The sequence below is a fragment of the Saprolegnia diclina genome (assembly GCF_000281045.1).
Source record: "Saprolegnia diclina VS20 unplaced genomic scaffold supercont1.62, whole genome shotgun sequence".
Classification (NCBI taxonomy): Eukaryota; Oomycota; class Saprolegniomycetes; order Saprolegniales; family Saprolegniaceae; genus Saprolegnia; species Saprolegnia diclina.
In genome coordinates, this window is record NW_008246129.1 from 109,573 (window position 1) to 121,640 (window position 12,068).

Genomic DNA, 12,068 nt, shown 5'->3' on the forward strand with positions numbered 1-12,068 from the left:
CCGCTGCCGCAAGATACCGCGACGCTGACCGCTGCACGGCGATCATCGTTGGCGCCGAGGTAAGCGTGCGTCTTTCGACTCGTGTGGCACACCGCTTTAGGCGTCGGTGACGGGGTCGCCCATGACGACGCAGACCAACGATTGCAGCTCGTGCGACTTTCGCATCGTCAAGATCCCGCCTCAGGTGCACGGACCGAACGCGACCCGTCCGATTTGGCCTGCAATCCAGTACTTTCCTCGCTACGGTGCGTCGTACCATCGCTTGACCACTGAATTTCATGTTACGAGACGCGTAGTCGGGTCTGCTCGCGGCGCGCCCGAGTACGACGCCAAGAATCTACCGCGCGGCCATTTCAACTGGTCGGTTTACGAGCCCGTGGGTAGTCTACCCCAACCGAATACGACGTTCGGGTACATCGAAGGCGTCTACGGCATTCTGAACGACCACGGCCTCGGCTTTGGCGAGAGCACGTGCAGCGCCAAGCTGTGGACCAAGCCGGCGTACGACGGCGGCCAGGCACTTTTGGATATTGCTGAGCTGTCTCGCCTCGCGCTGGAGCGGACACAGTCGGCTCGCAGCGCGATTGCGCTCATGGGGTCCCTGGCCGAAACCTACGGGTAGAGTGAACTCACTCACTCTTCCGTGGACATCTCCAACGTATGATATATAGGTACTACGGCGGGTACTGGTCGGGCGAAGACGACGACAACAAGGCCGAGGCTGGGGAGACGCTCACGATCATCGACGAGAGTGAAGCGTGGGTTTTTCACATCTTGCCCGATGACACGGGCGCGTCAGCGGTGTGGGTCGCCCAGCGTCTTCCGCCGACTGACGTTGCCGCCGTCGCCAACGCCTTTATCATCCACGAAGTTGACCTCTCGGACGCGACAACTTTTCTCGGATCGGCCAACCTTCATGACGTGGCGCGCCGAAACGGCTTTTGGGATGGCCACTCGGTCTTTGACTTTACGCGCGCGTATGCGCACCCACCGGCCAACCCGTGGTACTCGACGCGGCGCCAGTGGCGCGTGCTCACGCTGGCCAACCCGGCGCTCACTCTCTCGCCGCACACGGACGCCAATGGCTCGGACTACCCCTTCTCCGTGCCGGTCCGCCCAATGTTTTACATTTGCATATTTTAATTCTGCGCGACAGGCGGCGACTCGGCTGTCCGCGGCCGACCTCATGCGGTTTCAGCGCGACCACTACGAAGGCACGCCGTGGGACTTGACGCAAGGCGTCGCTGCCGGCGCGTACGGCAACCCGGATCGCTATGGTACTTTCAATGTATCAACCGCAAGGGTTCATGTTGCATTTGAAAGAAACGGGTCACTGGGACGGCAACGAGTTTGAGCGCGCGATTTCCATCTTTCGCGCGTCGTACTCGTACGTTGCGTCCGTCGCCGAGAACGGCACGAGCGTGCTCTGGTGCGACTTGCAGTGATTTCTTAGTTGGTATTGCTACATCTGCGGTTAGGGTGGGTCCCTACGCACCGCACGGCACGCTGTTTACGCCCGTGTACCCATTGGCCAGCCGCATGCCGAGCGCCTTGGCGACAGGGTCGCTTCTTGAGTACAATGCGTCGAGTCTTTTCTGGACCAACGCTGTCGTTGGCAACACAGCTGCCCGATTTTACAAGTTCGCGCACCCCGTCGTCGCAGCAGTGCAAGAGGCAGTTGAAGCCGAGTTTCTCGCAGGTGCCTGTCCAATTCACGCACTCGATATATTGATACGAATGCGTAGGTCTCACGCGTCTCCGAGCCACGGGGAACGCGACGGCGCTTGTCGAGCGTCTCACAAACGAAGGCGACGCCAACGTCGCCGCGGCGCAACGCGCGTTTGAAGACCTTTTCGCGACGCTCATGACGCGCTTCCACGACGGCTACGTCGTGAGCAACTTCACCGACGCGGTGCCCGTCGTGACGCCGATGGGATATCCCGACTGGTGGCTCACGGCGGCGGGCTACTACGACGGCAGCCACCAAGCGCAGTACCTCCTCGTCACGGCTTGGGTCGCGATCGTGCTGAGTGCAGCCATCGGGTTTTGGTTTGGCCAGCGATCCAACCGTCACGTCGAGCGCCGTGGCTACGTCCACCTCAAGTAGACGACTTTGCCACTCGCTTTTGTGTGCGGACGAGTGCCTTGGCTTGTTTTACAGCTCGTCAACCACCAAGTTTCCCGTTCAAGTGCATACAACTGTACAGGAATATGTATGTATGTACAAACGACCAAGTACTACGACTGCGTTTTGGCGGCGCGGGGCAGAAAGTACATGGTGAGCACATCGCGGTTGACCGAGAGATGCTCGAGCAGCTTGAGTTCGAGCATCTTCTTGGTCGTCGGCGCGAGGTTGGCGCCGCCGCGACCTACTTTGGTCTGGGCGAGCGCCATGGCCGCCTTGACGTCACCGCCGTCTTTGAACTGTTTGTGTACGCTGTCGATGGCCAAGCGCACGCCTTCGTCGTACTGCGACGCCGCCGTGAGTTTGCTGCAAAAGTCGAGAAAGCTACATACGAATGTGACAAATTCCCGTCGAGTTTCGTTTGTACCGGTCGTGGTACACGGCGATGGCCCACTTCTGGCCGAAAAACTCGATCCAGTCCGTGACCAGATTCTGCTGGAACGACGAGATGGCGCAGTTGAGGTACGCTTCGTGGAGCCCGACAAGGCATGCGAGGTTGGTCACGTTGACAGCCTCGCGTCCGAGGTAGGTGAGTCGAGAGAGAACGCCATAGTCGTCAAACTGCAAGCAACTACAAGGCGTCAGAACCCGCGTGCACGGTAAGCAGATACCAGTAAGTTTGCATCTCGCGGTTCTCGGTCGTAAGCGACTTGAACGACGTCGGGGCGTCAGGGAGCTGGATACGAACGTAGTGCAAGTCCCCACTCCAATGCCCCACAACAATCTTGGGCTGACTAAACACCGGTGGCGGACACAGTTTGCCCGCGTCAGGTCCACCGGACGGGCCCAGTGTCGCGCCCACGATCGGGTCGATCACACGCAAGAGAGACTTGGCGAGGAGCTCACCGCACTCGCGCGCACTGTAGCACTGCTGGTATTGCGCCTTCGTAAAGCGCCGGGAGAACCGGCAGAGGCTGCCGCCCGCGTAAATGCAGGGGTCCGACGTCTGGAACGACGCGTTGACGACGAGACGACCGTCAAACACGAGGCCGCTGTCGTTGATGGCGCGGAAGGCGTCCGGGTCGACGTCGTTGCGGTCGCAGCAGAGCAGTAGATCGCAGGGTAGCACGAGCACCGGCGGTGCTGGCAACGGCGCGCCACTCTCATCGACACCACTGGGCGTCGGTGGCTGGACCACGATGCCTTCCAGCACACCGTTGGGCGCCACCAAGTTGGTGACACCAATCATGACGGTCGGCTGCATCGACGTCACGTGCTCGCAGACGCGGACGTCGTCGTCGATGGCGCCGGTGCAGAGCCACGAGATGTGGGCGGACGCGCCGATTTTGTCGCGGACCGCGTGCACGAGCGTCGCCGCGTACGCATTCGTGCCAAGCACGATGACGCGCCCGCTTTTCTTGGCGCGCTTCCACGCTCGGAGAGTCTCGTGCACCTTTTTCGCCGAGGACGCGGCTTCGAGAACGACGACGCCCCGGGGCACGGGTGGCGCCACGTAGCTCTCGCCGTCGTACTCTGGCACGAGTCGGAGTGACGGCAAGACGGCGTCCGTGAGCCCTGTCGCGAGCACGAGGAGGTCGTACGGGAGACACGAGTTGTCGAGGAGGACGATAGCTTTGGCCGCGCGGTCGATCTGCACAAGGCGGCTCGTGACAACACGGACGTGCGTGAGGATGCCGGCCTGGTCGAGGTCGGTCGGCGAGTAAATGCTGGGCGGTGCTAACGGCGCCACGTCTGGTGTCGGCACCTCCAATCCGTGCGGCGCGACGAGCGTCACGTTGGTCAAGCGCAAGTACGGTACGCCGAGGAGCTGCTTGACGACCGTGAGGCCTGCGTCCGAGGCACCGACAACCACGATGCGCGCTGTCACGAGGGTTTTGGGCTCGGAAAGGAGGCGCTTGGTGAAAAAGTAGAGTGCGCTGGTCGCCAGGCGTGGGAGCACAACCGGGGTCTCGGGCGACGTTACGACTTGGCGGCGCGCGGGCGCAAGCACAAAGCTCTCCGAGACAAGCGGGCTCACGTGGCCACGCCGGGGCACGCTCGCAAAGAGACACGTCTTGCGGAAGAGCCGCAGCACTTCCTGCAGAAAGAACGGACCCGCGATCGCGTACACGGGGTTGAGTAAAAAGTGCGACAGCATCGCTTGGTCTTTGGCGCGGTGGTGGGTGAGCGACACAAACTGCTCGACGTCGAAAAACTGCTTGAAGCCAGACGTCACGTCGCTGTCCCGCGACAGCGACGCCAAGCCCACGACCGCGCCTACATGATTCGTACGAGTTAGCGTCCAGGCAAGCGACGTTCTACCGTGGAGGCGCGCAACGAACAGCACGTGCTTGGGGTTGTCGTCGAGGTCAATGTCGTCTTCTTCGGCTGCCAGCGCCATGTCCGTCTCAATGGCCGCGATCGACGTGGGCGAGAGCGTTTCGACGAGTGCACTCAGCGCGTCGCAGGGCTCAGTCATGCGAAAGCGGGAAATGCGCAGGACGCTGGGTACTTCTGGCTCGAGAAAGACGAGTGCGTCGCGGTGCAAGAGGTACAACACGTGCGAGTACGTGCTTGTGGGTTTTGCTGGCACGAGGGCAAAAGGCGCTAGGAAGAGCGGCGGGGCGATGCCCGGCGGCAACGTCACGACGCAGTACTCCTTGTGCTGGAAGAGCGCAAAGGCTGGACGCAAGAAGGCGCTCGAGATGGACGTGTACGGCGTATCCATGCAGAAGAGCGTGACAATGAACGCATTCCCTTGGACGTCGACTTTAGCGCGCGTGTCGTCGATCGCGCGAAGTATCGCAAACGTCATCTCGGTCGTCGACGGCTGACTGAAGCTCGCGACATGCGAGAGCGGCGCAAACACCCGCAGCACGGCCGCGACGTTGAGATGGTACGTTTTGAGGCGGATCTTGACAGTCGCTTCGTTGTCGTCCGAGCGCTGGACAGCGTTAACGCCCGGTGGCGGTGGGTTGAAGACCATGTGGTACGTCTTGCCCGTGGCCACGTCCACGCGGCGACCTACACGCCATGCGATAAAGAGATAGGACGTCGCTACATACCTGAGATGCGTTGAATGACTTTGTCGTCGGCCACATCGAGCACCAAAACGACGTCTGGCACGATACCAAAGGCGACGAGCGCCCGCGCTTGAGCCTCATTGCGGGGAAAGCCGTCGAGGAGCCAGCCGCGCGACACGCAGTCTTGCTGCTGCAAGCGGTCCAGGAGCGTGTCCATGATGAGCTCGTCCGGCACGAGCTCTCCGCGGTTCATGAACCCTTTGGCCTTTCGCCCAAGGTCACTGCCTGCGGCAATGGCCGAGCGCAGCATGTCGCCGGTTGAGATGTGGACGACGCCGTATTGGGCCACGAGCTTCTCGCACTGGGTGCCTTTGCCGCCAGCCGGGGGTCCGCAGATGATGAGCTTGAGCGGCAACGCCTTGAGCGGGTTCGTCACCGCGTTCACCGTTGCAATAACTTTGGCGGCAATCGCGTCTTTGGGTTGCAGCCCATCGATCGCCAAGATCGTCGACTGCGACTGGAAGCAGTCGACGACCGCGCCGCAGTTGTCGTGGTACGTGCCAAGACGAACCCGGATCGTCTCTTCCGTGTCGTCGGACCGCTGGACGACTTTGGCGCCGGGCGGTGGCGGGTTGAACACGACGTGGTACGTCTTTCCTGTCGCAATTTCGACGCGGCGACCTAGCGCAGCCAGTGAGAAAGCACCACTCATTTCTTATCCCACCCGAGATGCGCTCGACCACCTCGTCGTCGGGGACGTCGAGCACGATGACAACGTCGGGCACGATCCCCAACGCGAGCATAGCTTGGGCTTGGGCGGCGGTGCGCGGGAAGCCATCGAGGAGCCAACCTTTGCTCGTACAGTCGGGCGACTGGAGGCGCGAGAGAATCACCTTGACGATGAGTTCGTCGGGCACGAGCTTGCCAGCGTCCATGTAGCCTTTGGCCGTTAGCCCTAGCTCCGAGTTGGCGGAAATGGCCGACCGGAGCATGTCGCCCGTCGAGAGGTGGACGACACCAAACTCGTTCACGAGCAGTTCGCACTGCGTGCCTTTCCCGCCTGCCGGGGGCCCGCAAATCAATAGCTTGGGTGGTCCCGTCGCCGTTGCGACGATGGGTTTCGGTGGCGGCTGCGGCTTGGGGTGCGCGGCGGTAATCTCGGACGCAATAACGTCCTTGGGCTGCATACCGTCGACGTTGAGGATCGTCGATGTGGTGTGGAAGGCGGCGATGACCGCGCCGCAGTTGGCATGGAATGTCGCCAACCGGACGCGGATGGTCTCTTCCGTGTCGTCGGAGCGCTGGACGACCTTGTCCTTGAGCTCGGGCGGCGGTGGGTTGAAGACCAAGTGGTACGTCTTGCCCGTGTCGAGGTCCACGCGTCGACCTGAGATGCGCTTGACAACCTCGTCGTCGGGGACATCGAGGACAATCACGAGGTGCGGTACGATGCCTTCGCTGAGCATTGCTTCTGCCTGCAGCGCCGTGCGCGGGAACCCATCGAGCAGCCACCCTTGACTGGTGCAGTCCGATTCCTGAAGCCGGTCGAGAATGACGTGCACGATGAGCTCGTCCGGCACGAGGTCGCCAGCGTCCATGAAGGCCTTGGCTTTGAGCCCCACCTCGGTGCCAGCTTGGATCGCGGACCGGAGCATGTCGCCAGTCGAGAGATGCACAACGCCATATTCGCGCACGAGCAGTTCGCACTGCGTGCCTTTTCCTCCGGCGGGCGGGCCGCAAATGACGAATTTTGGTGGTCCGCACGGGTCTCGACTCAACTGCTGCCGCTGCTTGACGCTCTGGAACCCCTTGGTCTTGTCGGACGCCCCAAGCGCATGCGCGATCGCAGAGGTAACTGCGTCCCGGTCGAGGCTCCCGTCAACAGTCACGAGGGCCGTCTCCTTGGCGTAGCACTTGAGGACGGCGGCGGCTTGGGTATGAAAGCGAGTGACGTCGTCCGGGGGCATGGTTTTGTGCATCGCCTCGTCAGGCACTTGGAGCACGATGACAACGTCTGGCTTGATGCCACGTTTGAGGAGGTCCCACACCTGGGCCTCGGAGGTGGGGTACCCGTCCAGGACCCAGCCCTGCGTGACGCAGTCGCTGTCATGAATCCGACTCGAGACGAGGTCCAGGAGAATGTCGTTGGGCAGCTCTTCGTTGCGGTCTAAGTGGCGCTGCACTTTCTTGCCGAGCGGGGTTGCTCGGCGGCCCGAGGCCCGCGCCAGTGCAATCGGTGAGAGCGCAACGACGCCGTACGTGGCCACAAGTCGGTCAGATTGCGTCGTCTTGCCGCAGCCTCGTGGGCCAAACACAACGATTTTGGGGCTTGTGCGACGCTTTAGGAGCTTCTGGAGACGCGACGGCGACTTTCGCAGCTGGGAGGCCGCCATGGGCTTGAGCAAGTCGTTGTACACGGTGAGATCAAACGAGTCGCGGAGAACGGCGAGATCCACTTCGTCGGTGGCGGCCAGGAGCCCAACGGCGCGGCCGTTGTCTTCAGCGACAAGGCACGCGCTGTGGTTGGTCTGCGACGCTATGAGCTCGGCCAAGAAATAGTCGCCAAATGCACTCTGCAGTGCCTAGCGGTAGTAGCGTGAGAACCGGCCGGATCTAAGGAGGTATATACCTGGTTTTGCGCCACCAGAATAGGCTCAAGGTCGTCGTGGTCTTCAATGTTGGCTTTCCGCACGTGGACGCTTGGCAAGTGCGTCTTGGCGTGCGACAAGAATACGTCGTAGCTCGCATACGTGTCGTCCTCGGTCTGCAGCGACGACGTCCGCGTCGCCTTGAAGAAGACGCCGAGGAAGACTTCTGGCGGCTCAACCGACGACGCAATGGGAAGGACGAGCCACTCGACGTGCGTGAGGAGCTGATAGACGGTCAGAAGCATGTCGCGGAAGACGTCATGGTCCATGGTCGCCTGGACAAAGTACGAAAGGAAGAGCGAGCGCTGCGCCTACGTTTGTCCAAATGAGCCAATTTGGCCAGGAAGCGAGGACGTACGGAGAGTGTCACGAGACCAGCGTCCGGCGTCTCCATGGCGTAGTGCTGCAAAACATAGTCGAGGTAGTCGACGTCTTCAGCCAGCTCGCTCGGCGCAATGTCGTTGACGACGAGGAAGGCAACGAGCGACCCATCCGGCGCTTCGGCCGTCAAAGCCAAGAAGGACGTCTCGATGAGTGCAGCGACGTGGCCTCGCCCAAAGATGATGCGCTGAAGCGTCTTGTCCGGGTACGCCAAGTTGGCGAGGTCGGTCGCGTCCGACGCCTGCGCCCGCCGGATCGTCAGCGCCATGGTAGCACGTGTCCTTTGGCGTCGACGGGATCTTCCAAAGTGTTTTAAACGCATGGACGATTGAATCATTCCTGTAGTTTCATACCTGTAGTTGGAAACAACGAGTGTTTTATACACCTGATGGGCATGAGAGAATCTGAAGGCAGGGCGATGACAAGGCATCTCTTGTGTCCAACCGCAGCATTTGCGTCCGCTTCAACTACGCCCAGGGCGTTTGGAAGAGCTCCCTTGGACCGTCTGGCCGTGACGTGGAGTACCAAGAATAGTCAGCATTGATTGGTTCTTTTCTACTTCTTTTTGGCCAATCCGTTTCGCCTTGATCGGGTCTCGCGTCGAATCCGCAGCTCTGAGATGCCAAAATCAAAGTCGGAAACGAACTCGCTTAAACTTGGCATGTCGATAGAAGATACTTTGGAGAGTTCAAAGCGCCTATTCACGTCATCGTCCGAGTTGTGTAGCCAAGTTAGCCCAAGTAATTAATTCATCGTCAAAGATTGCATGCCCATCAAAACATGTGTTTCGACTGGCGGTTTCACGTTGCGATAGCGACCGCAAGAAAATACTTTAGTTTGCATTCATATGGCTCAATTCGCGCTATATATGCGTCTCAGAAAAAACGTACCATGCATGGCCATCACACGCTTCGAGGAATGTGTCCTACCCCTCTACCCCAGTCGTCGGGTGTCAGGGGCATTTTGTCCACCGCTGAAAAGAGTTCCAACGAGTTCCAAAAGTGCTCTCATTGGCGCGCGTTGCATAGCCTACGCTGTGATTGGCCAATGCTAAGATTTGGCTGCGTGCAATTAGCCACACCCTCCTGCCCGAAATGACGTGCACCGCAAGTAGTCTTGGATTGGCCAAAATGGCGGCAGCACGAAGTGGGCGCCGAGGGATTGCCGCCGTGACGCTGGACGCGACGGGGACGCTCTTTCGTCCGCGGGAGGCCATTGGGACGACGTACCTCAAGCACGTTGTCGCCGTCTGTGGTCCGCCTCCAGCGCCCGCCTCCGGATCGTACGAGGCCGAAATCACCGCCGCGTTCAAGCACTCGTTCCGCGCCGAGCTTGCCGCGTCGCCCAACTTTGGCCGTGTCGATTCGGCGGCGACCGCGCAGCCGTGGTGGGGACGCGTCATCTTTGCGACGTTCCCGCCTGCGCTGCAGGCGCACGTCGGGTCTCGTAAGGACGAGCTCCTCGCGACGCTCTACTCGCACTATGCGACGCGTGCTGCCTGGGAGGTACTGCCGAGTAGGACTGCGCGGTGGACGCCTGACGATGGCCTAGGTCTTTGACGACGTGCATCCAGCGCTGCGCTCGCTCCAGGAGCGTGGTGTGCCCATGGGAGTCGTTTCCAACTTTGACGAGCGGCTCGAGTCCATTCTCGAGACGCTCGACCTGCGCGGCTACTTTGATTTTGTCTTGACGTCGTGGGATCACGGCGTTGCCAAGCCGGATGCCAGTATCTTTCATCGCGCAGCCGAGCTGCATGGCATCACCGATGTCGACGGCCGCGGGATGTTGCACATCGGCGACGATGCGACCAACGACCTCTTTGGCGCCCGAGCGGCGGGGTACTCGGGTGGCCTCGTCGACCGTAGCCGGCAAGTGACCTTGACGCAGCTGTTGCAGGAGCACTGAATGGAAATAATATTGAAAAATGGTTTCGAAAGACTCTATGGGACGCTGTTTACAGCTCGTCCTTCTCGGGCGTCTCGTCCTCGTCGGCAGCGTCCTCCGTCTTGGATTCATCGTCCTTCTTCTCGGCTTCCTCCTTGAGCTTGCGTTCGGCTTCCTCGGCCTCCTTGCGGTGGTCGTTGAGCTGCTGGATCTTGGCGAGGACCTTGGTCTCGTGGGCCTCGAGCTCCGACTTGCTGTCCGTGACAAGGATATCGTCAAAGAGCGTGCCCGACTTGACCTGCCAGAGCTCGAAGCCGATGGCGCCGCAGTCCTTGCAGACGTTGTACATGTGGTCGTCCTCGAACCAGTCGGGGTTGGCGATCACCGGGTGCACCCACTCGCCCTTGTACTCGGGGTTGTCGATCATCTTGGGCTTCCACTCGCCCTTGTAGGCCGGGTTTTCGATCATGGCCGGCTCCCAGTCACCATCGTCCTCATCATCCCAGTCTTCGGGCTTCTTAGCCGACGGGTCCGGGATCGTCTTGGGGATATCATCCCAGCCAGCGGGCTTCTTGTCAGCCGGGTCGGGGATCTTGGCAGCATCGACCCACGAAGCAGGCTTCGACTTGGACGGGTCCTGGATCTCCTTGGCGGGCTGGAAGGCCCAGTTTTCGGCGAGCGAGCCCGACATGATATCGACACCGTCAATCTTGACGTTGTACTTGTTGTCCTTGGTCAGCTCGAGCGTGTACAAGTGGGCGTCCTTGTCCTTCTCGGCCTTGATGTCCGTCTTATGCTCCAAGTTCTTGGCCTCGTCCTCGTTCGGGCGCTGGTAGTTGAAGATGAGATGCGTCTTGCGCGTCGTGCCGCAGACATCCGGGCCAAACATGATCGAGTACGGCGAGTCGCCCGAGAACGTCTCGAGGTCCGTGTTGGCCGGCAGGAGCTTGACGTACGCGCCGCCGCAGTCAATGTCCTGCTCAAACTTGACGAGGTACGAGAGAAAGAGGTCCTTGTCCTTGTTGTTGAAGACCTTGTCGAGCTTGGTCGACGCCGCGTAGAAGCGCGCGTCCGTCTTGGTCTGGATCGCCTTGTCCGCGTCGTCCACGAAGACGTCGCCGGGCGTGTGCGTGAACTCGGCGCGCTCGTGGGCGGGCTTAAAGGTCGACGGGACCCAGTTGTAGGACGTAAAGTCGTCTTGGAAGTAGACTTCGGCCGAGGCCATCGAGGCCGCGAGCGCCAGCGCCGAGAACGTCTTGACCATGGTGTTGGAAATTCGAGAATGACAAGTTGCGAATCCTGGGGGCCGCGCCGGATGCCCTCCGATCGTATCCGGCAAGACACGTGGCGCCAGCGCATACAAACGCCAAGTGCACGCGGGTGAACACGCGGCCGATCCGGATACGGAGCAGCGTGCGGCCGGCGAATCTTCCAGAAATGACCGTCATTTTATTCGATGGGCACGGCTTTATCTTGGATGTCGTATGTGAAAGCCATGGAGACTATTTAAATACGTTGTTGAAGTTGCTCCCAGCGCTGACGTGGCAGACCATGACAGTGGCGCAGCAACCGTGTGCACTTTGGGAAGCACGGACGACGACGACGCGCGATTGAGGGGAAGAGCAAGTAGCGAAGAGGGTGGTCCCCCGTGTTATGCACTGGCCCATTGCCATGACAAGTCCTGGCAACCTAGTGGCTCTAACGGTTAGAGCCACTGGGGTCTGCCACGTGGACCGCAAGCAGCCAAGGATGTAATGGTCCGTAATGACGTGGTCCCGTGGAGATGTACGCTTGCCCGCGCGTTGCATGGAACGTGCCGTCATTGCATGCAAGAGCGATCGACCTCTTTTTTGCAGCGCTCGCATGCGCAACGACACTGAGAGCCCATGAGCATTCGCCAGCGCTTCCTAACCAAGACAATGCCACTGGGTTAGGATCGTCCGAGGCGCGCTAGAGATGGCGTGATCAAGCACAACTACATCCTCCGCATGCAGCGCCGTTGTCGTC

General features: G+C 60.5%; 4 protein-coding genes across 5 annotated transcripts; 2 read left to right on the plus strand and 2 right to left on the minus strand.

The window, feature by feature from the left end:
• Positions 1-98: 98 nt before the first annotated feature.
• SDRG_13650 (hypothetical protein) lies at positions 99-2,283 on the plus strand. Its single transcript, XM_008619747.1, has 7 exons — positions 99-245; positions 297-618; positions 672-1,110; positions 1,157-1,277; positions 1,324-1,429; positions 1,479-1,699; positions 1,746-2,283. The coding sequence occupies exons 1-7, from the start codon at positions 122-124 to the stop codon at positions 2,105-2,107; spliced, it is 1,695 nt and encodes a 564-aa protein (XP_008617969.1). The 5' UTR covers positions 99-121; the 3' UTR covers positions 2,108-2,283.
• SDRG_13651 lies at positions 2,162-8,471 on the minus strand (the record flags this gene model as incomplete). 2 transcript variants are annotated; one of them, XM_008619748.1, is made up of 9 exons in its annotated part: positions 8,155-8,471; positions 7,778-8,107; positions 6,863-7,730; positions 5,873-6,199; positions 5,191-5,829; positions 4,448-5,149; positions 2,797-4,402; positions 2,553-2,756; positions 2,162-2,509 (listed from the first exon to the last, which is right to left on the minus strand). In XM_008619748.1, the coding sequence occupies exons 1-9, from the start codon at positions 8,443-8,445 to the stop codon at positions 2,239-2,241; spliced, it is 5,238 nt and encodes a 1,745-aa protein (XP_008617970.1). In that variant the 5' UTR covers positions 8,446-8,471. The 2 variants fall into 2 exon arrangements, with proteins under 2 accessions (XP_008617970.1, XP_008617971.1); XM_008619749.1 differs by having other exon boundaries at positions 2,239-2,509; positions 5,873-7,730; positions 8,155-8,445.
• Positions 8,472-9,292: 821 nt separating this feature from the next.
• SDRG_13652 (hypothetical protein) lies at positions 9,293-10,120 on the plus strand. The gene is made up of 2 exons (XM_008619750.1): positions 9,293-9,682; positions 9,729-10,120. The coding sequence occupies exons 1-2, from the start codon at positions 9,308-9,310 to the stop codon at positions 10,080-10,082; spliced, it is 729 nt and encodes a 242-aa protein (XP_008617972.1). The 5' UTR covers positions 9,293-9,307; the 3' UTR covers positions 10,083-10,120.
• An 11-nt stretch (positions 10,121-10,131) lies between these two features.
• On the minus strand, positions 10,132-11,325 carry SDRG_13653 (calreticulin; the record flags this gene model as incomplete). Its single annotated transcript, XM_008619751.1, has 1 exon — positions 10,132-11,325. The coding sequence occupies one exon, from the start codon at positions 11,323-11,325 to the stop codon at positions 10,132-10,134; it is 1,194 nt and encodes a 397-aa protein (XP_008617973.1).
• Between the last annotated feature and the right edge of the window lie 743 nt (positions 11,326-12,068).